This window comes from Aotus nancymaae, unplaced genomic scaffold, assembly GCF_030222135.1.
Source record: "Aotus nancymaae isolate 86718 unplaced genomic scaffold, 86718_ANA_hifiasm-v0.15.2.pri h1tg000057l, whole genome shotgun sequence".
NCBI lineage: Eukaryota > Metazoa > Chordata > Mammalia > Primates > Aotidae > Aotus > Aotus nancymaae.
The window spans coordinates 62926951-62952973 of record NW_026988471.1 but is presented as its reverse complement, the minus strand read 5'-3'; the positions used below and the strand labels follow the sequence as shown (position 1 = coordinate 62952973).

The window sequence follows — 26023 nt, the reverse complement described above, 5'->3', positions numbered from 1 at the left end:
CCCAAAGTGCTGGGATTACAGGCATGAACCACCTTGCCCAGCCTCAAATAAACTCTTAATGGCTTGGAATTTAATAGGTTTTATGCCTTCATTCTCCTTTATTTTGTTGTTGTTGTTGTTGTTGAATAAATATCAGCAAAAGTGTTAGATAACAGCCTGAACTTTTGCAAATTAATATGCTTTAAGGGAATGTTTGTTCTGGTCTTGGTAGTCTATCCATCTTGGAGTATAAAGACATTTTTCTCTACCATAAAGATGTAAAGAGGAATTAATAATTGTCATACTTTTTGTTTACACCAAACTGAATTTTTTCAAGTATGGTTTTATATTTTGGTATACAGATATTAAAAATCATAATTGAATAATTTTGGGGGGTTTGTTCCAATCCACCCTACCCTGCTCCCCTCCATCTCTGAGTAAACTCATACTTGATCTAATTTGTACTTGTTCTCAATATCTAAAAATAGGAAGACCATATCTAACATCTACAGAGATTCCTTCTGATTAATTTTGTCCAAGCTAGTTTTATATAGTTTAATAAGCATCCTCCAGCTTTATATACAGTTTCGTATTTCTTTGACATAATTGCATTCCAGACATTTTCATGCAACCCATTTTACTCAAGGAAAGAGCCACATTACTGATCTGTTGCACCCATCACTGTCTGGTGACTCCAAGGATCTCTTTCCTTAGGGAAAGAGCCTTCCTCCTGGGAGAAATTAAACCATAATATATGCAAATCCTCAGGGAGCCCACATGAGCTTCCTGTATTCATCAAGATAGATTTTCACAAATAGTAAAAAATTACCGAGACAAATGAGGAGAATCAGTAACTAGAAAGATAACCAGGCTGTGTGTGTCTTTTAGGGCTTTCAATTTATAGTTTTCCTCATCTGTCTTGTCTTAAAATATATGGCACATCTTTCTCTCTCCACCTGTAGATTGGTCTCTCATCTATCAGTTAATCTGTTCTGAAAGGTTTCTATTTGAGATGACTTCACAAGGGTTGCAAAAGTGAATTTTATGTGTGCTACACAGCCTCTGTTTTGGGTCAGACTATTTCAATATTCGTCTCAAATTTGTCAAAAAAAGTAAGTTACCATAATGCAATAATAAACAAACTAAAAATGTAAATTTGATATAGTACATTATTTTTGTCCTAAACATTGTTGCCAGACATCTTCTGGCACTGGTTGGTTGGTTTATTTATTTATTCATTCATGCAGCGTGGAATGGTAGAAAGAACACATGCTTGAATTTCTATCTCAGCTCTAGCTACTTAGTTTCTAAATGACCTTGAACAAATTAGTCTGGTTTCCTCATCTGTCACAGGACAATTGTAAAGATTAACATATGAAAGTTCCTAGTACACACTATATACTTGTGTGTTTTCTTCCTCTTTCTGAAACCTAAGTTTAAAGGGTTTTCATTAACTTTAGGATAAAGTTCAGTCTCTATCCTGATTCTTAAGGCCCACTATTTCAGGCACTTCTTTATCTTTCCAGATGCATCTCACTCAGCTATTAAACATTGATTCAACACTTCCGGACAGTCACTGAGCTTACAAAGCCATGGTTCATGATTTCCACAAACTTACTCTATATTGATCTCCTAACCAAACTCTAGGGAACCTACTTACTTATCCTTTCCTGAGAACACAATATACTTTTTTTCCTTGTCTTTTTTATCTTCATGCAATTGTTTCTTCCACCTAAAATGGTTTTTTTTTTTCCACTTATCAAAGTCTAGTCTGTCTCTCAAGGTCCAAATCAAGTATCTCTCCTTCTATGAAGCTTTATCCTGTTCCTCTTCCTCCTAAGTAGTAACAGTTTTTTTTTGAAGTCTTACAGCATTTATGGTCTTTTGCATTAATGTGGTATCTGTTCTGTACTGATTTGATTTATACCTTTTTAAATAAACACAAGTAAACAAATGTTTGATATAGGGAGCCATACCTTTTGCATTAATTTGAATACTCCCATAACTTCTGACCTTATAGTGAATGCTCAGTAATATTTGTTGGGTTAGTAATTGTATTGTTGGTGACTCTAGATGCACTAAATTAAAAGTAGGGAGACCGGCTGGGCGTGGTTGGTCACGCCTCTAATCCCAGCACTTTGGGAGGCTGAGGTGGGCAGATCATGAGGTCAAGAAATTGAGACCATCCTGGCCAACATGGTGAAACCCCGTCTCTACTAAAAATACAAAAATTAGCTGGGCGTGGTGGCGCATGCCGATAGTCCCAGCTACTCAGGAGGCTGAGGCAGGAGAATCGCTTGAACCTGGAAGGTGGAGGTTGCAGTGAGCCAAGATTGTGCCATTGCACTCCAGCTTGGCGACAGAGCAAGACGACTCCGTCTCGGAAAAAAAAAAAAAAGGTAGGGAGATCACAGCCCTTGGTTTAAAAACTGCTCCAACATTGAAGCTAATTAAACTGCAAAGAAAGCTCACAATTGTTATTAAAAAAGAAATCATTAATTAGCATTTTATAGGAAGTATACGTTAAATATCCTTTAACCAAATGTTTGGGACCAGAAGTGTTTCGGATTTGGAATATTTGCATTTATCTTATGAGATATGTTGGGGATGGGACCCATAAAATTCATTTATGTTTCATATATACCTTATGCAAACAGCCTGAAAACAATTTCATACAATTTTTTTATTAATTTTGTTCATGAAAGTTTGTGTTAAGTACTTACATGTGGAATTTTCCAGTTACAATGTCGTATGTTACTCAAAAATTTCAGACTTTGGAGCATTTTGCAATTTCAGATTAGGGTTGCTCAACCTATACTAATCTACGTACTTCTATATCGTCTGGTAACCTAGATATATTAGTTATTAGAGGATTTTGACTTATAGCTATTTAACCAAATAGGACTATTAGCTAGCTAGAGGGACAGGCTAGATAATTAATTAAAGCATTAGGTATTTATATTAAATACCAGGCATTGGATTAAATACCAAATTTGTTGGTTTCGTAATGTCTTTGTCCTCAAAGGAATCAAGTGAAATTATATTGGTCATGGGCTTATATTGTATTTGAATATTCAGCTTAATGCAATGCTGTTGCTGTGGGTGTATCTTTCTGGCCCAGAGCTCCTAAAATGCCTAGAAATTTTTGAGTGATAGGATGTCTTTTATTATTTATAATACCCCCCTTTCTGATCATAACTGAAAGGTAACTTAGGGTAGGGCCCCAAGATGGCTGGTCACCAGAAGAACCAAGAAATTAAGAGGGTTGGGACTTATGAGGGAAATTAAGAGGGTTTTATCCTCACCAGTGACCTCTGGGAAAGGGACAGAGGCCTGGAGATTGAGTCAAATTTTTGGATTGGTGAACATACCGAGTTGCTGGGGGGGTGGCATTCGTGGAGGGGACATGGAAGCTCCATTGCCCTACCGTAGCCCTCACATACCTTGCCCTGTACATCTCTTTCATTTGGCTGTTCCTGGGTTGCCTTCTTGGTAATAAACCGGTAAACATAAAAGAAATGTTTTCTTGTGTTCTTCTGTAAGCTGTACCAGTAAATTATGGAACCTGAGGAGGGGGTTGTGGGAACCCCCAATTTATAGTTAGTTGGTCAGAAGTCAGGTAGTTTGAGACTTTTGATAGGGATATGAACTTGGGGGGTCTTGTGGCACTGAGCCCTTTAACTTGTGAGATCTGACACTAACTCCAGGTAGATGATAGTGTCAGAATTGAATTGATTTGTTGGATGCCAAGTCAGTGTCAGAATTGGAGAGTTGGTGGTTGATGTCAGAACACTCATTGAACATGATGCAAGATTATCAGCAAAAACATTAAAAAGCTCATGTTTGTGATTAAAACTAGTCTGAAACAGATTATGAGATTTAAAATTCCAAACCTAAGTGTCAGCTTCATAATTTCTAGTACAAAAAGCAGTTCATTTGGGAAAGTTTTCAGTTTTGCTTGTGAAAATTGATCTTGTAGAATGTTCAAAAGATTAGTTTCCCTCAGTTTCTCTGGCTCCAGAAATAGGAGTTAACAGTATCTAGAATTTTTTAAATTTAGGTTGGCTCTAAAGTTGCATAAGATCAGTAATGTATTTGAATTCTGGAGGCATGTGCTAGCATCCAGTGATCCTTGAGTCTATAGTGGGGTTTTGTTTTTAATGCACTAGTGCTTTGTTTGCTTGCTTATTTTTTGTAACTGCTTTATCAAGGTATAATTTTTATAACCATGTATGTAAACACTTAAAGGGTAAATTTCAGTGGTTTTTAGTATAGTCTCAGAGTTGTGCATCAAATCAATTTTAGAACATTTTCATCACCCGAAAAAGAAATCTCATACCCTTTAGCTATCATTCCCCAATTTCCTGTTCTCTCTTCTTCCTATCTCCTCCCAGGCAACCACTAATCTACTTTCTGTCTCTGGATTTGCCTGTTCTGGACATTTCATATAAATGGAATCATACAATACCTGATTCTTTGTGACTGACTTCTTTCACTTGTGAGGTTCATCCATGTTGTAGTATATATCAGTACTTCATTCCTTTTTATTGCAAAATAATATTCCATTGTATGGATATACTACATTTTGTTTATCCATCATTGATGGACGTTTGGGTTGTTTCTACTTTTGGGACTATTATGAATAATGCTGCTGTGAACATTCTTGCACAGTCTGTGTGTGGACATAGGTCTTCATTTATCTTGAGTATTTACCTAGACATTGAATTCCTGTGTCACATAATAACTTAATGTTTAATCTGGAAGAACTGCCAGACTGTTTTCCAGAGTAACTACACCATTTTACTTTCCCACTAGCCATGATTAAGGACTCCAGCTTTTCCACATCCTTACCAATATTTGTCATTATCTGACTTTTTGATAATAGCCATCCTAGTGTGTTTGAAGTGGTCATTGTGGGTTTGATTTTTATTTCCCTAATGACTAATGAGCATCTTTTTATGTGCATATTGGCTATTTGTTTATCTTATTTGGAGATATAAATAGATCCTTTACCAATTTTTAATTTCATTATATATATTTTATTGAGTTATGGGACCTCTTTATATATTCTAGATATAAGTCCCTTATCAGATATATGATTTACAAATAATTTTTCCTATTATGTAGGTTACCTATGGCAGTACTTTTGATACCAAGCTTTCTTTTGTTTAAGTAGACTGCCACATGAACAAAGCCCACGAAGTGGCAGTATGAACAGTCAATTTAGGGAGGCAGTGCTCTATCTGGTGAGCAAAAAGAAACAAATCTCCATAGTATGCCTGTGATTAAATTTTTGTCTAATTTTCAGCTTTTTCTTTGTGGTATAAAATAATAACAACATATAGGCAAGAGTGGAGCTAAAGTTGGACACTTGGCTATCTCCTGTTAATAATACACAGTATAAGATAGGAGTTACTTGTTGGCTAACTGCTCTGTTCTTTAGTGCTTATGGTATTGCCTCCAAAGTTAATGAAACAGACTCTAACATAGGACTCCAAGGATCAGTTACCTAGCTGCACTACTTAGCCCTATGACTGTCATCAAATAACTTACCCTCTCTGAATATACATTTTTCTCATCTATTATAAAATGAAATTGGAAGGAAAATTGAACAAATTGCACAGTATATTAAGGTCTTTCCAGCTTTAAAATATAATTATAGAATACAGTAACTGATTATTTTTCTTCTTAAACCTTGTTGAAAAATCTTAGGCCTAATGTACATTTTCTCAAAAGAATTGGAGTTAGATGGATTTGACAAGTAAAAAACTGGGCATATGTCAGTATTCAATAAAAATGTACTATAGAATAGCAAATGCCATCTGTGTGAATTTGCATTATGAGATAGAGGAACGTGTGACCTAAGAGTCACCAGTAAAGGAAGAAATAATTTATGCACCTGCTGTGGGTGTGGCTAGAGGTAAAGGGACCATGAGGAATGAGTCCTTGATTGCCGTCTTGGAAGTATTCAGAGATCATTAAAGAAGAAGGACATTCTCAGAGATCTGTGTGTCCAAAGGTGAAACAAAACCTAACAAGAAAAATAGGTCCATAAGAAAAGAAACATCTGAAAAGGCCGAGAAATTGTGAGGTAAGTATACTTTGTTTTGTTTTGTTTTCTGGAGTTATTTTTTTTAAAGTTTCAGAGAACTGAAAGTTTGTCATTTTCCCTGAGCTGAGCTGAAATAATTGCTAGAGGTACAGACATCATAGAGGACAATAAGGAAGTTTAAGACTTTTGTAGGCCAAGCAGGATATGGAAGAGTAGGGGAAAGGTCATTGAGATTCAGGTTCATTTGCCAGTTTGGTAACGTTGATTGCCACCAAGAATGCTACTTAAGGTTTTGGTTATGTTTTGTTTTTGTATTTGACTGGCCTTCATGATCTTATTTAACATCATTGTAAATAAAGCATATATGAGAAGCAAAAATAAAGTTATCTTTTAAAAAATTTAGGTTTGAAAAGCTTAGAAATTTAATTCTAACCCTTTTTTCCCTTATGAATATGAATCTTTGTCCCATTATAAAAATAGCTCATTATAATACTCAGAAAATATGGAGATTTTTGTCTTTAATGTCATCTTTGAACTCTTTAAGAAAAAATATATTTCCTCAAGAGATTTGATATAAACATAGATCTTGAAATATATAAGGAATTTTTATACTCTTAATGTTCTGTTTTTAATCATTAAGATGGTAATGATGATACAAGAACTATTGCTATCTTATTTTTTCTAGGGTTAAGCAGGAAATATACTTCCAAAATTAAAAGAGTTGGTATATTGGTTCAAAGAATGGCAGAACCTCAGGTTTTGTTATGGAATTAAGTATAAGGCATTGAGAGTTAACTGCGACTACATTTTATTTAGTATGAGTATTAAACCTGTCATGTCCGGCTTCTTGAGCAATTTCATCAGCCCAGAATCACACATGACAAAGCAGGATCATCAAATAGCAAATCCTAGAATATGCCCTGATCATTTTTACAGGTATGTTTACTGGATTGAACAGGTGCCAACATTGGATATAAGCAGCCAGATTTACTTCACTGCAAACTAAGTGGGCCTGCTGCCAGCACAAGGAGCAAAAGAAACATTATACAGATTTATAGAAGAACTGCTTCAGGGGATGTGACAGTTATGGAATGCTGAGAAACAACAGAAGTAAACTCGTAGCTGTGTGATAGAGGGTGGTTCCTTTTATGCCAAGTCACTAAGTTACTAGGTACTATTATAGCGATGTTCTTTTAAAAATGATAGCTCTACTGTGAACCAGAACTGTTGTCCTGTGGACACATTGTGAGAAGGCTTTGCAGATAAACTTAGGGCCACCAAAAGTATTTTTATACGGCTTTAAAAAAAAAATGTATTTATAGGTGGGACTTTGAATGATTACAATTAAGGTCACCAAGGACACTTACTGACTTTCCAGTTAGGTATTATTAGCAGTGTATTATTCAGTATAACATAACTGAATTAAGTCTAAAATTGTCTAGATAGCCATTTACATAGGTAGCTCTGAACTATGGGTATCAATATAATTTTAGGGCTCTGCTGTAATCAACAAAATGGTTAAACACTTGAGGGCTGCTAAAGAACTTTAATAAAAGAATATCAAGCATCTAGACTCAAGTTGAACTTTAATGGGTAGAAATTATAGATGATTTGCATGAGCAAATTATTGAACAAATGTGAACAGCATTCACTCTTGTGACTTAATTTTAGCATTCTTTTAAATAATATTAAATGTAATTAATCAGGTTCGCCTTTGGCTATTTGGAGGATTAGACTAACTCTATGTGTAACCATTCACTGTAAGAAAACACACTTCTTTTCCTGAGACAGCATATGGGGAAATTTGGAGTAGCAGGCAGTACTTTCTAGAATGGAATTTACAAGTGGGATAATCTGAGAGCAGCACATGTCAGTAAGTAGGTGCTTTTCATTAGCTGTTTGATGAAGCTTGTCCAATCCCAGCTTACCTCTTGGTACTGCTATAGTTTCTCCACTTTCATAAGCATCAAATGCATCTAATTTAAAGTGGTAAAGAATAAAGCTGGAAATAAACATGTGTGATCAATTGAAAATGTGATTGAATGTTCACCTGTTTTTATGCCTAGGATAATATAGTATTTTATAACCAGACAAAAATCATTTTCACTTAATAGTGCTAAAGGGGCTTTCTTTCTTTACATATGAATTGTATTTATTCTTGTGTTTTTTAAAATGGAGTGTTGCTTAACAGAGTGAGTACTATACTAAATCTGTAAAAATAGGTTTACTAATATGAACAGGTGCTTCAGTATCATAGTTGTACTTCTGACATTTATAGAATATTTATGTAGTTAATTCAGGCTGCCTTTTAAGAAATGGAATATCAATACTCTTTCTGGAAGTACTTTACTCTATAACTTGATATTAAGCCTGTGTTAAAAATTGCTCTGTGCTTCCTCTTACTACTTCCGTTTCTTCCCTTTTGGGCCATAGACTTCCTTAGGGAGGAGGTGAGGGAGAAGTGAATTCTCACTTCAGTCAATTGAATCTAGAATTATGTAGTGTTTACCTATTTTGCATATAGGCCCACCCACACACATTATGAGGTGCTTAAGTGAAAGAACAGTGAGCAGACAGCTAGCTATTCAGTGTGTGGTTCCAACTGTAACTGGCAGATGCTTTAATACTATCTGGATTTTATTTTTCCGTGAGAAGGTTCTCTGTATAGCTTGTGGTGTTAACGATGAAATAGAGAGGTAGGTGTTCTGTGGCTTCATTTTAAGTGTCACATTGTCAAGTCTTAAGGTTAAAGTAAGCTTGCAAAAGGAAAGATTTGAAGCAGAATTCATCAGATCTTTTCTATTTAACTTTTCACATTTATGTCTTCATATTCAGTTTTAGGAAGTATGTTGTATGGATTAAATTTCCATCCATCTTAGGGAAGGAGTTAAATAAATCTCAAGCTCCAAGGCTTTTATGTTCTTAGAGAATATTTGCACTGTGAATCTCATCTCCCATCAGCCTTAAAGAAAGCCTAAGAAATATCACTACAGGTGTCTGTTGCCTGTTGATTATTGATCAACAGAGAACTGAAAGCTGTTCATTTTTAATATTTTTGCAATCCAAGCTACAGTACTTAGGGGTTTTTTTAACATGTTTTAGAACTTAATGTTCATTATTTACTTTTCAGTTACAAATTTGAGAATTATGTTGTTGATTCATTGCCAGAATGGTGATGTCATCATTGTGCTTTAGTTAGCTGTTGACAGCTTATTCAGAAGCATAGTTTTTTAGTCATAAATCTTTTCCTAAGATCTTCTCAAGAAAGAGATCTGGACCTTTGAGACAACTACAACTTAATATTTAAATTGTATAATTAAATAAGGTGGGGGAAATTATGAAGAATTTGTTAAAAATGACAGTCAGCTGGGCGTGCTGCCTCACGTCTCTAATTCTAGCACTTTGGGAGGCCAAGGCGGGTGGATTACCTGAGATCGGGAGTTTGAGACTATCCTGACCAACATGGAGAAACCCTGTCTCTACTAAAAATACAAAAATTAGCTGGGCGTGTTGGCACATGCCTGTAATCCCAGCTACTCAGGAGGCTGAGGCAGGAGAATCGCTTGAACCTGGAAGGCGGAGGTTATGGTGAGCCGAGATTGCACCATTGCACTCCAGCCTGGGCAACAAGAATGAAACTCTGTCTCAAAAAAAAATATATATATATATAGACAGTCATACTGTCAATATATAGGAATTTTAAGTAATGTTTCTACCTGAATATTCTGTTTGTTCTTCCTCTGATATGGTTGGAAGAGATTTAATAATTTTAGGTCTAATGATTGATTAGGGGGACTCTTTCTGCTAAAAAGTGAATACTTATTAGTTTCCCAGCAGTGTTCTTTTTTGAAACATTTTATTTTCACCAAAAGAAAAAGTATAGTTGAATTTTTTTTTCTTTCTATAGGAAATTCATGAAAAGCTTAATCTGATTTCTAGAGTACAGACATGCTGCTCAGTAATGTATGATTGTTTGGGATCCAGTTTTCTAATCTATTTGTGAGGAGGCAGTATTCATTCTCTCGTGTAGGTATAAAATGGATATTTAATGACAAGAGAAAAGTTGTAATTTTGGAGAGAAAGTTGATCATAATAATTTACCTAATTGGGGTATTTTTAGTGTGATAACATAACAATAATCAAGAGTAGATAAAGAAGGAATTCTTAGAAATATCCTAGCTGTATGTATTTATTGTTTTACTAATGAAAAGGCTTAAATAGGAATACCATACTAGTGATTTAAAATATTCACTCTGTTTAAAAAAACAAAAAAGAGATGTTCTTAGCCTCCCACACATGATGTGTCTAAATTGCTGCTATAAAATTTATGGGGAAAACATTATGATTTGGTTAAAGAAAAGATTAGCTGCTACTTTTGAAAATTTTTCATGAACAAAAGAGAAAATTAAAACTCTCATAAGATGAAACTTTGATTTGTTAGTGAGAATAGTAATAATTGTCATCTTCTAATAATTATTTCTCTCTATTAAGTAGTCAACTTTACTGTTAGAAACAATATTGGAGACTTATTGTAATTTGAATTTTCAACTACCTTTTTCTTTTTTCATTCCTTTTCAATGGAGCTTATAAAGGAATTTTGAAACTAAAGGATTTAAAGTTAGCTTCTCTAAAAGAGCAGAGAATATATATTCTAACTCATTTGATTTAGATGTAGTTTCCCCTCCATGGAGAATCAAACATTTATATAGCATTCAACCTTGAAACTAATTACAGTGTTTCTTGAGGTCTTTGATTGTATTTCAGGATCTATTATGTATTAAGAGTGGTAGAAAACTAGAACTTTTCTGCATGGAATCACAAGTTATCTACAAAGAACAGATTATAAACTTTTTTTAAGATACTGAGAAATAAGAATCTGAGAAAATAATTAAATATTAAGTGATGGGGCAGCATCACCATAAATCAACTAAGTATTTATTAAGACCAACTTTGTATGCCTAACTAAATACATAGTAGGTATTTAATAAATGCTTAATTTTTTAAAAAAATAATTTTAAGATACCCAAAAGTCTTTGACTTGTCGTCATTTGAAATTTTGCTGAGGCATAAGTTGAGTCCTGTGCTATGAGGTTGGTTTATTTAAAAAAAAAAAAAAAAGTGTATTTAGTGAGTAAACCAAACAGATGGCCCAACATCCAAATTTCAGTGCAGCTTTGTTTTCATTCAGTCCTCACAGCAAATCCTATGAGGTGTGGGAAGCATTGTCATCATTTTATAGGATGAGAAAATCATGTGCTACAGAGCTGATTTGTAAATCTGAGAATTTGTGAAGGACCCTCCTATCAAGGGCCCAAGTTCTCAGTTGGCCCTAAGTATGGTCATGGCTTAGTCCTTCATGAATGTCTCTTCTACTTTAAAGAAAACACAATCATAATGAAATAATTAGTGATAATTCAATAAAATGTATGATTTTCTGGCTTTTCAAGATTTATATTTTTCTTAAAGCTTTTTTTTTTTTTTTTTTTGAGACGGAGTTTCGCTCTTGTTACCCAGGCTGCAGTGCAATGGCGCGATCTCGGCTCACCGCAACCTCCACCTCCTGGGTTCAGGCAATTCTCCAGCCTCAGCCTCCTGAGTAGCTGGGATTACAGGCATGCGCCACCATGCCCAGCTAATTTTTTGTATTTGTTAGTAGAGTCTTAAAGCTTTTTAATTGAAATGTATCAGAATTACCCAGGGCTGCCTCTTGTTCTTTATTCTTCCTCTTCCCAGCCCTCATTCCTCTTCCCTTTCATAAACTCTTAAGAGTAAGATTCATGTTAGTAGGTGGCAGAACTAAGTTCAAATACTCTTAAAGATTTTGATGTATAATATTAACTCAGAAGCTGTAATATAATTGCATATATAAAAAGTTTTCTAATAAAACCACCAAGAGCATTCAATAGTAAAATTGCCCCTTATATGTCACAAGTGTTTTTTTATTTTTATTTTTAAGACAACACCATGAAGTATGGTTCTGCCAGATTCTTGCCAGCGTGTGGCTAGGTCACTCTGGTTAGGTATCACTTAGTGCAATGAGTGGTCACACCTGTGTAGTAACAACTGTCCCTGACAGTTTCACACAAGAGAAAGGATATGAGACCTGGCAAGCACTATGACTTGGCAGGGCCAGTACAACATGGAACTCTCACACCTTTAAGCTCTGAGAAGGCTGATAGGAGGCAAACTTTGAATCTTTAATTCATTTTTTTAAATGCCTTATATTAAATATAAAGGGCTTTTTTGTTTTCTGTATTTGTTATCTTTTTAACTTCTTATTTTGAAATAGTACTAGCCTTAAAGAAAAATTGGAAAACTAATGCAGTAAGATCACATGCGCCCTTTACTCAGCTTCTTCTAATGTTAACAGCTTAATCAGTGTATATCAAAATCAGGAAATTAACATTGGTACAATACTATTAACTCAACTGCAGACCACATCTATATTTTGTGAGTTTTTCCACTAATGTCCATTTTCTGTTCCAGGATTCAATCCATGACCACCATGTCGCATGTAGCTGCATCGTTATAATCTCTAATCAGTGATAGTTTCTCAGACTTTATCTTTCACGACCTTGACACTTTTAGTGAGTACTCATAGTTATTTTGTAGAATGTCTGTCAGCTTAGCTTTGTCTGGTGTTTTCTTGTGGTTAGATTGAGGTTATCATTTTTTGGCAGCATACCACAGAAGTGATATGTCCTCAGTGCATAATATCAGGGATACATGATATCAAAAATATCTTATTACAGGCAGTGTTAACCTTAATCAGTTGTTCAAGATAATGTCTGCCAGATTTCTCCACTATTTACCCCTGTATGATTAATAAATATCTGGGGGGAGATACTTTGAGACTATTTGTTGCCTTAAAAAAATGCAGGTAACGTGGTCAGTGTTTTAATAAAAATAAGAACTAAGAGAAAACCCAGATTATTCTATTTCTGAGAGTAGCTTAACTGTCCAAAATAATCATTAAACAATATTCTTTTGGGAGGAACTCATAACCTACATAAGATTGATTATCCTTTACTCCTGGAAATAAAATGATGACCATTTTCAATTTCACAGGTCACCATTGGTTTAAAGTGATTGGGAGAAAATCCATTTTATTCATTTTTTTCCAAGTTTAAATTTTATCAAAGGGACTTTTAAACTCAGCTTTAAACAACTGATTGAGAATTACTGAGAAAATTTAAATGGTTATTCATTATAGAAGTCTGTTCTTAAAGTTTTTCCCTGTTAGGACAGTAGCCTCAGTTATGTAAGCTCTAACTTTGTAATACTTTACAGTAGGGAAAGGAGTTGGGGAATTTTGTTTGTTTGATGTTTAGTTTCTGAATGTAAGTTTTCTCATCCCAGTGTACAGGCATGACTTGGGAATATTGTGGGTTCAATTCCAGACCACTTCAATAAAGCAAGTCCAAGTTGTTTGGTTTGCCACTGCATATGAAAGTTATATTTAAACTGTACTGTAGTCCATTAAGCGTGCAATAGCATATTGTAAAAAAAAAAAAAAGTATGTACCTTAATTAAAAATACTTCATTGCTTAAAAAAAAAGATGCTAACAATCATCTGAGCTTTCAGCAAGTTGTAATCTTTGCTGGTGGAAAGTCTTGCCTCCATATTGATGGCTGCCAACTGATCAGGGTGGTGGTTGCCAAAGGTTGGGATGGCTGTGGCAATTTCTTAAGACAACAATGAAGTTTGCCACATTGAACTCTTCCTTCCACGAAAAATTATCTGTAGTATGCAATGCTGTTTGATAGCATTTTACCCACAGAACTTCTTTCAAAATTGGAGTCAATCCTCTCAAACCCTGCTGCTGCTTTATCAACTAAGTTTATATAATATTCTAATCCTTTGTTCACAGCATCTTCATCAGTAGATTCCATCCAAGGAAACATTAATCTTTTTGTACATCTCCATTAGAGCTTTTGGGTGACTAGGTGCATTGTCAATGAACAGTAATATTTTAAAAGAAATATTTTCCTGAGCAATAGTTCTCAACAGTGGGCTTAAAATATTTAGTAAGCATATTGTAAACAGATGTACTGTCATCCAGGTTTTGTTGTTTCCTTTATAGAGGAGAGACAGAGTAGATTTAGCATCATTCTTTAGGGACCTAGGATTTTCAGAATGGTAAATAAATAAGCATTGGCTTCAACTTAAAGTCACCAGCTACATTAGCTCATAAGAGAGTCAGCCTGTCCTTTGAAAGTTTGAAACCAGGCATTGACTTCTCTCTAGCTATATAATGCCATCCTAGATGACATCTTCTTCAATAGAAAGAAGGCTATTTTGTCAGCATTGAAAATCTCTTATTTATTATAGCCACTTTCATCAGTGACCTTAGCTAGTAGATCTTCTGGATGACTTGCTCAGCTTCTCTATCAAGCACTTGCTTCTTCAGCTTCCACTTTTGTGTTTTGGCGAGATGACTTCTTTCTGTAAACCTCATTAACCAACCTTTGCCAGCTTCTACAGCTTTCTCACCTCTCTCAGCCTTCATAGAATTGAAGAGAGTTAGGACCTTGCTCTGGATTAAGCTTTGGCTTAAGGGAATGTTTTGGCTGGTTTGATCTTCTATCCAGACCATTAAAACTTTCCCCATATCAGTTATAAGGCTGTTTCATTTTTTTATCATTCATGTGTTCATTGGAATAGCACTTTTAATTTCCTTCAAGAACTTTGCTTTACATTCACAGCTTGGCTAACTGGCAGAAGAGGCCTAGCTTTCAGCCTGTCTCAACTTTCAATGTGCCTTCCTCAGTAAGCCTAATCATTTCTAGCTTTTGATTTAAGGGGAGAGACTTGCAGTTCTTCCTTTCACTTGATCAGTTAGAGACCACTGTAGGATAATTAATTGGCATAATTTCAATATTGTCTCTCAGGAAATAGGGAGGCTTAAGGAGAGCGAACGAGATGGGAGAAACAGCAAGTCAGTAGAGCAGTCAGAACCCAGTCAGCTTTTATCAGTTAAGTTTACCACCTCATATGGGCACAGTTTATGGCACCCCAAACAGTCACAACAGTAACATAAAAAGTCACTGATCACAGACCACCATAACAGATATAATGATGAAAAAAGTTTAAAATATTGTGAGAATTACTAGAATGTGACACAGACATGAAGTGAACATATGCTTTCATAAAATTGGCACCAATAGACTCGCCTATGCAGGTTGCCACAAACTTTCAATTTGTAAAAAACACAGTATCTGCGAAGCACAATAAAATAAAGCAAAGTGCAATAAAACCAGATGTGCCTGTACTTTAAAACTCAATTGTTTCAGCTGTTCCAGAGTGCTAGAGTTTGATTTGTAACCTTAGTTTTATTATCTGTAAAATGTGGGTTATAATAGTTCTTATCACTTAAGGTTGTCCCAGAGATTAAATCACTTAATACATGTAAAGTGCTTAGAACAGTGCTTGGCACAAAGACAGAATTCAGTATTGGCCATTATGAAAAGGGACTACCAGTGCCGAATGCTGACTTTAGAAAATGATAGGATTTCCCATTAATATCCTTTTGTCCCATGTTTTTGTTCCAAATAACTGTCAAATCCTACTGAATTTGCTGCTTTATGCAGAATTTTATTTGAGACTTTAATGGTTAAACCTAGAGGAATTTCTAGTCTTGCTTTCTGAGGAGCATTTTGTCATTTTAGGAACTTTGGTAATCTGAAATTGTTGAATAGGCCAAGAATGGACAGAGACAATAAAACTGTTTGGGCTCTTAGTTGTGTCTTTAAAAATATTTTTTCTAGGTGTAGGGAATTAAGTGATTATTTGTGGGTAAGGTTGCAAAACTGTATATAAACAACCCTCCTTCCACAATCAGGGAGCATGTGAACCTGTCTGTTTCGAAGCTGTCTGGACTCACTTCTAATGTAATATGTTTTTCTTCCTGCTGGTACTAGGAATTTACCTTTGTGCAATACCCTGATTTTCCCCCTTGGGTTCCTTTCTGTCCTCATGTTAAAAATAGGCATGCAACGTCCACTTTATTTACTGACATGTTTATCGTTGGTCACTACCAGGAAATGGGTTGACAAATATATTAAGCATTGAGGAAGTGACAAAGGTTCAAATAATCTCAAAAAGCACTAGTCATAGTTGAGTAGTTGTTAATAATCTATGCTGAAGTGTAACTTTTTGGGTTTATTTTACACATGAATATTTTCTAGTCTTCTAAATGGTCCTATAATAGAGTATTTTAGTCTGTTTAGGAATTAGCCCCATTCTACCTTCTCTGGGGTGTGGAGTAATGACATCAGAAAACCTGGGCCACTTTACCTCTGGTAGCTTCAGTTTCTCCCTTTATAAAATGGGGACAAATGATTGTACTTTATAGTTGTAATAGAAATTAAATGGGTTAATGTATGTTGAGTTTATATGTGGATCCCAGTCCTAGCTCTGCCAGAGCTCTTTGGCCTTCAACCAGTCACTGCTTTTCTGACCTACTCAGTACCCTCATCTATCTGGAAAATGGAGTTAAGACTTTCCTGCCCAATTCACAGGGCTATGATGAGGGTCAAATAAAATAATCTTATGTGAAAGCATTTTGCTAATTACCATTCTATGAAAGTGCAAGATAGACCTTACCCCAAGGTTGATTCAAATTTATACCCTCTTTTGACTTAAAAGAATTCTCTCATGCTTGCCAAAACCTGCTTTTAATTTTTCTAAATATGGGTCCCTTAGCCCAGAAGATATTTATCTAGCCTCCAAAGATTTGCCTTTCTCTAAACAGCAGGCTACCCAGCACTAGCCTTATAATTACTTTTGTGACCACTCCAGCTCTAGTCCCTTTCCTTCAACCGTCTGAGAGAGGTAGCCACAATATTAAAATATTTTACATGAACGGAAACATTAATAATTAATTGCCATCAAGGCAACATTCTCATTCTCACTCTCAGCCACTCCTGTCATTCTACTAAAATACTGAAACTACAGCTACATTGAAAGTCATGGCCTTTACTAACACAAGTCTTAGTATAAATAACCTTTTATTATCAGTATCAGTATAATGTTAGTAAGCAAACAGTAAATACCTTACTATGTGCCAAGAAGTATGCCCAAAAAAGGGGAAATTTCAATCCTAAGAACAAAATGTTGTCCTCAATTCAAGATTAGAGCAGTGGTTCTCACAAGGTGGGGAGTGAGTAGTGGGGGGATAGGAAGTTGAGGTATTTTAAAAGTCACAACTAGAATGTTCTACCAGCATCTAGGTAGAACAGAAAGGTCAGAGATACTGCTGAACCCCCTACAATGCACAGGCCAGTACCCCACAATATCAAAATGTCAGTAATGCCTAGGTTGAGAAACTCCAGTTTAAAGGAACAAATACTGTCCCTAAGAAAGATGTTAATTGCTTTTCCATCAGCATGAAAATAAGTTATCTCTGTAGGTGACAGACTATCAGCATGTTATTTGGCTTCTCTAAGAGAGGAGGCTGGGAATTTGCACAGATGTTGTCCTGTATTTTGGGAAGGGGAACATAGACTTCACTTCCTCCACTGCTGTGTTGAGAAGCTAAAAGACACTAGCAGAAAGTAGTAACCTCCAACTACTACTGCACACCATTGTTTCTCCTTTTATGTAAAAATACTGCGTGTTACTCCTGCTGGTTGTGAAAGAAGGAAGGTGATTAAATTTTCACTCTTATCAAGAAACTGCTATGAATTAAACTCCGGTCGTCAGCTGAATTGGTTTCATAAAATGGTTCCACCACAAACACACTAAAGCAGTTCTTTCTGTTTGTGTCATCCTTTTGAAATCAACCACAGGGAAACTGTATAGATGGAAATCTGTTTTATCTGAGATAATATATGCAGTCCACATTGTTTTTCCCCATAAAGAAATGTTATAACATTTTCATGTTTTAAAACATTTTTCTTTGTTTCTCAGCACCCCATTATGCCTACCCACTTGCCCACCAAAATAGAAGTGCTCAGAAGATTGTGTAAACAATCTGCATAAGATTTGTTTTGTCCCTTGCTTAGTATTTGTTTTGTTTTTAGAGCAGAAATTTTTTACTTGTGTTTAGTAGGTAGTAAGCAAAAGGCTGTGTGTGATGTAAATACTGAAAGAAAACATTTATTAGGCTGAGGAACAAAGACTGATTTCATAGTTTTTCTTCTTTAGGTGAAACTGACAGATATTATAGCAAGTCTTTCCTTTGGGAAGACTTGATATGAAAATAATTGTATTTCATTGGCCCTTGAAGAAGAAATGACTGGAATGCTTAACAGTCAAATTAATACTACTGTTCCTAATAAATATATATTTTACGACTATTCATGTTCTCCTAGCCCACACAGAAAATACCACTATTCCAGAATATATTTATTTAAAAATTTTTTTTAACTCTGGAAGGTTAGTTTTTGCTAATGAGAGCAACATGCTTTCAAGTATCAAGCAAAGTTTCAAAATGATAGATAAAATAGAAGACAGTTTTATATAAGGAAAATTTTCTCTAGCATTTCTTCTAGTCTTGAGTAGAATTAATGGTGCTATTTCATGTTCTTGGTGCTAGATAACATTGGGATAGGGCTGAATAAATGAAGTCAAACTAACTCAATTGGAGACCAACAAATGGAGCCAGTAATTGAGACATTAAGATTTTTTTATGTACATACTCATTTGAAGTCAAGTACATGACTTCAGGAATTTTTTTTCCTTTTTTTTTTTTTTGAGACAGAGTTTCTCTCTGTCACCCAGGCTGGAAGATCATAGCTCACTGCAGCCTTGAACTCCTGGATACAAGTGATCCTCCTGCCTCAGCTTTCTGAGTAGCTAGGGCTATAGGTGCATGTCATGACATTTGGCTATTTTTTTCTGATTTTACTTTTTCTTTTTTTTTCTTTTGTAGAGATGGGAGGGTTACTATGTTGTGCAGGTTAGTCTCAAACTCCTGGCCTGAAGTGATCCTCTCACCTTGGCCTCCCAAAGTGCTTGAATTCTAGGCATGAGCCACCATGCCCAGCCTAGGAATTCATTTTGAAGAATTCTTTTACTCAGATTTTAAAATACAGAAAGAATATATAAAGACAATGAGTATGAAACCACTGTCTAGGTACTGGACTTTGTTAAAGATTATAAAACTTTAGGAAGATAATGAATCTTTCTTCAGAGAGTACATAAAATTTTTTTTTCCACAAGTCACCTTTCAATATATGTTAGAATTGCAGTGAAAGGTTCCAGGAGAAATAGCTGTCATAGCACATTTTATTTGCAGTTCAATAATGCCAGTTATATATTGATTGATTACATGCCATTTTTAAATTTTAAAAACTTTATTTTGGGTCATTTATCTATATAAATAACTGGTACTACTAAAGTGTTTTATTTTAGGTTTGAGATATCAAATACAGAAGTAGAAACCAAGATCGAATGTGTTCTTGTGATTGAAACTTTGATGTCACTGATAAAATATCTCCAGATCAGGCCTTCTAAGGGACCTAAGCAGAGTAAGAATATGTCTGATTGGAAATACATAGTTTTTCTTGGCTAATTTGACCAAGGGCTCTAGAAAGTATATGGAGGGTGTATGCCAGCCTTACTCTTGCTTTTTAGTTTCTTGTTTAAGCAAAAAAATTGTTCCTTTTGCTATAGAGGCAATAGAACCTAATCTATAGTGTTATGCACGTTACTTGTAAAGTCTTATGTCAGGACCAGATGGTGGCTTATATTTTTTCCACCTCCCAAATTCCCTTTATTCTACTTTAGTCCCTTCATTTTTAGAGATGAGGAGAATCAGATTGCTTTGTTCAAAGACAGCTAGAACTAGAACACAGGCTAATACTTGCTAGCCATGCGATACACTAATGTCAGCCAAATATGGGCATTTATACTTTCAGATGTTTGCCATATCTGTGCACTTACTAATGCTATTTAATACAATTTAAATTGGCTCCTTTAAATAAATAAGCTTACTTTTAAAGAAAATTTTTTGCTACTATAAATGGAAAACCATCATATCCTTTAAATAGTAACTCTAAATAGGAATTCAAATGAAAACAAAGCAATGTTATTAAAATTTAATTTAATTTAAAATTAATTTACATTTAATTACTTATTATTAAATTTTTAATTCTTGCTGTTCTTGGTCAGAAATGTGTCAAAGCATTGTTTTCATGTTTGTTGGCAGTACCTTAATTGTCTAAACAGAAAAGCACAGCTAATGCCTCTAGTTAAGCTTCTGTATAACTTTTTTAAATGAAACGCTTCTTAGAGGGGAAGTATATGTTCATATACTAAAGTATGATTTCATGTATATCAGAAGATCTTATTATATGAAACCAAAATTATTCTTTGGTTGATTTCATTGTCCTTGAAACTTGTTTTTACATTGAAAGTTTTAGTTAGCATAGCATAAGTTTATTTTTCTAAAGGAATTTGAGCGCCTCACAACTCAAATGTATCACAATTATGGTGAAATAGGAATATATCGATCTCTGTAACCTTTTAAATACTGTAATGAATTAAAATCTCTTCAGCAAAAGCAAATATATCTAGAGAGACGAGAGGTGTTTTTAGTGTATTTGAATGATGGAAATGTTTTTCTTAAAATATTTCTGAAGCATTTTTAAAATAATTTAATTTTCTGAATTTACTGATGATAGAAGTTGTGTGTTAGTGTGAATGACTATTCTAAATGTGTATGTCACTTCCAAGGGATTACCAGGAGTCAAAATGACTTGTTTTATTCATTAACTTTTCCTTTGACCTGTTCTTATTCACTGGGCTACATACATTCTGTGTTGCCTTCTCACCAAAAGTGCCACTGCGTAGGCTGTATTTCATTGTACTGTATTTCACTGTACTGTAGAAAAAGACAAGTAGACATTTTTCATCATGAGATTCCTATGAAACCTGTTGGTGGAGGTATAAAACAAAAGGAGACTTTTATGGTCTAGCTATGAAGAGTTTTGCTGTGAAACCTTTGTAACAGGTCTATCAGGAACTAGGGAGAAAAATAAACATGGAAAATACTTGATCCAATTAAACTGCAGATGAAATAGACATAATATTTTGGGGATTATTTATTGTGATTTTTCTGACTTATCAGAAGTATTAGTTTTCTGTTTGTCATACTTGTGTCAAATACATATATATATACACAAACACATACACACACACACAATATTTTTTTTTTATTTTTGAGACAGAGTCCTCCTCTGTTACCCAGGCTGGAGTACAGTGGCATGATCTTGGTTCACTGCAACCTCTGCCTCCCAGGTTCAAGCGATCCTCCTGCCTCAGCTTTCCAAGTAGCTGGACTACGGATGTGCACCACCACACCCTGCTAATTTTTGTATTTTTAGTAGAGATAGGGTTTCACCATGTTGGCCAGGCTGGTCTTGAACACCTGACCTCAAGTGATCTTCCTACCTTGGCCTCCCAAAGTGCTGGGATTACAAGCGTGAGTCACTGCACCCAGCCAAATTTATATTTTTTAATTAAACTTTTTACTTTGAGATAATTGTAGACTCACATGCAATTGTAAGAAATAATAGAGATTCCTCATACCCTTTACCCAGCTTCCACCAAGTAACATCTTGCAAAACTATAGTAAAATATCACAACCAGAACATTGATAATGATAAAGATACAGAATATTTTCATCACCCTCCTATTGCCCTTTTGTAGCCACTCTTACATTTCCTCCTAGTCTCACCCCATCCTTAACCCCTGGCACCCACTAATCTGTTTTCCATTCCTATAATTTTGTCATTTCAAGAATATTACATAAATGGAATCATTCATGTAACCTTTGAGACTAGTTTTACTTAACATGATTCTCTGGAGATTCCCTGTGTTTTTGCATTTATCAATAGTTTGTTTCTTTTTATTGCTGAGTACTATTCCATGGTAAGGATGTACAGTTTAATCTCATTCAGTAAGAAGATCTGTGTTGTTTCCAGTTTGGGTTATTACAAAGAAAGCTGGCACAAATATTTATGTACAGGTTTTTGGATGGATATGTCTTTGTTTCTCTGAGATAAATGCTCAGGAGTACAATATAATTTTCTGAACTATTTTCTTTACATACATTTAGAAACACATCTAACTAACTGTATTATAGTTTTCACTTTGACCATCAGATAAAATTTAGAAAATTCAAGAAAAGGAAGTTTTATTGTATTTATTCATATTTTTGCTACCATGTTTTTATATCTTCTCTGATATTTTAAGGTTATTTTATTTATTTTCTGTTTAGTTAATTTCCTCTAGCCATTCTTTTATAGTGGGTCTGCTGGTAACAAATTCTCTTAATTTTTCCTTGTCTGAGGATGTCTTGACTTCCCTTTTGTCAGCACCTGAAAAATATTATGCCACTGTCTTCTGGGTTCTATGGTTTCTGAAGAGAAATCTACTGTCAATCTAATTGTTTTTCTCTTATAAATACAGTCAATGTTCTTTCTTCCAGGATGCTTTTTTTTTTTTTTTTTGTCCCTTGAGACAGAGTCTTACTCTGTCGCACAATGGCACGATCTTGGCTCACTGCAACCTCCGCCTCCCAGGTTCAAGCAGGTTACTTCCGCTTTAGCCTCCCAAGTAGCTGGGCTGGGCACACCACCACACCCAGCTAATTTTTGTATTTTTAGTAGAGACAGGGTTTCACCATGTTGGCAAGGCTGGTCTTGAACTCCTAACCTCAAGTGATCCACCTGCCTCAGCCTCCCAAAGTGCTGGGATTACAAGTGTGAGCCACCACACCCAGCCTGTTTGAGGACTTTTTCAGCTTCACTCTTTCTTCTTTCTTTTTGGGTTCCAGGGACACACGTTAGATCTTTTCCTATAGTGTCACCAGTCCATAAGTCTCTTTTATTTGTTTCATTTTGTTTTTTCCTATTTTCTTTCTATTGTTCAGATCAAGTAATTTCCACTGTTCTATCTTCCAGTTCAGACTCTTTACTATGTCCCCTCCATTCTGCTGTGGAGCATCTCCAGTGAACATTTTATTTTGGTTAATGTGTTTTTGAGTTCTACAATTTCTATTTGTTTCTTTATATCCTCTGTTTCTTTGCTAAGACTTTCTATTTTTTTCACTTATCCTAAGCATATTTTATAATTGCTCATTGAAGCATTTTTATCATAACTGCTTTTAAATCTTTGTCAGGTAATTCTGTCATCTAAGTTTTGGCATCTGTTGATTATCTTTTGCATTGTTTTAATTCTTGTTCTTGCTAGGATGAGTGATTATCTATTAAAACTAGATATTTTCACATTATGTTCCTAGACTCTGGATATTACCTAAACCTTCTGTTTCCACTGGGTTTTCTTGACACCGCTTTGGCAAGGTAATAAGGGGTGCCTCCTCATTATTGCTGGGTGGACGTAGAAGTCACAGGTCCCTACTCTGCCTCTACTGACACCTGAGGAAGAGGATCCTTCTTGTTATTGCTGGGTGAGGGGTGGAAGTCTAGGTTCCCCACATAGTATGCACTGACACCACTGGGGCAGGTGTGGGGGCATGCCTGGACATCAGGGCGAAAGTCTTGGCTCCCTACTTCGCCTACTTTGACATTGCTCCAGTAGGGCATTGGAGATCCTCACTATGGTTTATAATGTGAAAGTCAAGGCTCCTCACTTTGCTCTAGGTGGGGGTGGGGTGGGGTGAAAGTGCTTTCTGGGTTTGACTGGAGCAAAACAGTTGCTGTCAAAAGTTTTCCGTCTTGCTAGGCTGTCCCTTTCTTGTTTCTTTGCCTAGAGAGAGCAAGCTTTTGTTGTGGCTCTTTTTGTCTGTGCCAGTTGGCATCGCCAGGTTCATGCCTTCTTTAGCTCCAAGTCGAGGTAGGCAAAAAGAAAACCCAGAGAATTTACACCACTGTGTCATATTCCATGGGTCCTAAGGTCCCTTACTTAGTCTGCCTTCTCCACTTTTCAGTCTTCTTATGTTTTGTATATAATGTCTAGGGTTTTTAGTTATACTTAGCAGAAATAAAAGGGAAAATTATATCTGTTCTATCCTTCTATAAGTGGAAGTCTTCAAATTTACATTTTTGACCCATTTAAACAATTTTGTCAAATATATAATCATTATTGGGCAAAATGTCCATACAATATATATACCATGTGATGCTTTGCATAATATTGTGTTCAAGAGGACTGCTAGAAAATAACATCTTTATTTAAACTGAAATAAACTGTTCACATTATTAATGAAAACTTTTTCCCTCTAGGAAATAATGCAAAAGGTGTCCCAAAGCTCCTGACCAGTGAACAAAGATTTGAGAAAGACAGCCAAGCTCATGTTTTCTCCTGATCAAGAAAATCATCCATCTAAAGCACCAGTAAAATATGGGGAGCTCATTGTCTTAGGGTAAGTTTTCTCCATTTTGATGAGCCACACCACTGAATAATATATGCTAATTTTGGCATCTAGGTTAAAAGTGCTTTTTTTGTTTTAGAATTTATATCTTACCTGCTTCCAAAAAGAATTTAAAGCTACAGATAATGTTACCAAATCAGGAAACTCTTTTAATTCTCATATTCATGCCATCTTTTAAAAGCACTCAAAATACAACACAAGCTTTGTCTCACCCTTACCAGGAGAAAGAGCAAAGTTTCTTAAAGATGAAATGAAAAGGCTGGGCACCGTGACTCATGCCTGTAATCCCAGCACTTTGGGAGGCTGAGGTAGGCAGATTATCTGAGGCCAGGAGTTCGAGACCAACCTGGCCAACATGGTGAAACCCCATCTCTACTAAAAATACAAAAATTAGCTGAGTATGGTGGTGGATGCCTGTAATCCCAGCTACTTGGGAGGCTGAGGCAGGGGAATCGCTTGAACCTGGGAGGCAGAGGTTGTCCAGCCTGGGTGACAGAGTAAGACTCTCAGAAAAAAAATATATATATATATGAAAAATGTATTTGTCCAATGTCACAGTCGTTCCATTGTCTTCCTTATCTCATGTTTTGCCTCAGGTGACTTTACCAAAAATTCCCTTTTCCTTCCCTGCTTTAGGTAATTTCATACTGTAGGTTCATTTATTCTTTTGCCCCTCTTAGATAGTTATTGCTTTGTGCTGTACATTTTGGTTAAAGGAGTTATATAGGTATATGGTGACAGCATAATACCTCTGAATCACAGGACCTAGCTACTTCTTAGCTCCTAAAGTAGTTTCATCCATGTAACTCACAGAAATAGAATCTGAAGATTGAGGAATAGATGATTCAGTTATTCCAAATTATTTCAATTTATTCCTCTTAAACTTGCCATAACTATCCAAGTAGAGACACAGTATTAGCCTCTCTTAACTAGAGATCTCAGAAACTAGAAAATTGCTCATTTTTGGCCAGGTGCAGTGGTTCACACCTGTAATCTCAGCACTATGGGAGGCCAAGGCAGGCAGATCACCTGAGCTCAAGAGTTTGAGAGCAGTCTGGCCAATATGGCGAAACCCCATCTTCACTAAAAATACAAAAATTAGCTGGGTGTGGTGGCGTGTGCCTGTAATCCAGCTACTCAGAGGCAGGAGAATCACTTGAACCTGGGAGGCAGGGTTGCAGGAGCCAACCTGGACAGCAGAGCGAGACTCTGTCTCAAAAAAAAAAAAAAAAAAAAAAGATAAAATAAAATTGCTAATTTTATTTTCCCCATACTGTTTCTCTGCTTCTGCCTAAAAAGCAACTCTAGACATTGCAGTATGTTTGAGAGTCAGGTTGTTAAAGTGAGAGTGCATTGTTTCATATGAGAGAGTAGAAGAAACTAGGGAAATCAGATGGAGTTACTGAGCTTGACTGGAGGTTAAGAATCCTAGAATCCAGTGTTTATTCCAGTACTGCTCCCTGTATGACCCTGGGCAAGTCACTGAACTATTCTGGGCCTTCATTTCCTCCTCTGTAAAATGACAATTAGACAAGATCATCTAAGGCCCTATGAGATTTAAAATTCTTTTCTCAAAAAAAAAAACTTTAAAAGATCATAAACTTAGCATAGTAACTACAGTATTACAACTTCAAATCACATAGACTTGAAG

At 35.6% G+C, this 26023-nt stretch overlaps 1 protein-coding gene across 1 annotated transcript in view; it reads left to right on the top strand.

Annotated features, from left to right (window-relative positions):
- PELI1 (pellino E3 ubiquitin protein ligase 1) overlaps positions 1-26023 on the top strand; it is a 61349-nt gene that overhangs the window by 20924 nt on the left and 14402 nt on the right. The window contains exon 2 of the mRNA XM_012477251.2: positions 24224-24363. Within this exon, the coding sequence (XP_012332674.1) occupies positions 24293-24363 (71 nt within the window). The 5' untranslated portion in view covers positions 24224-24292. The remainder of the gene's footprint in view (positions 1-24223; positions 24364-26023) is intronic.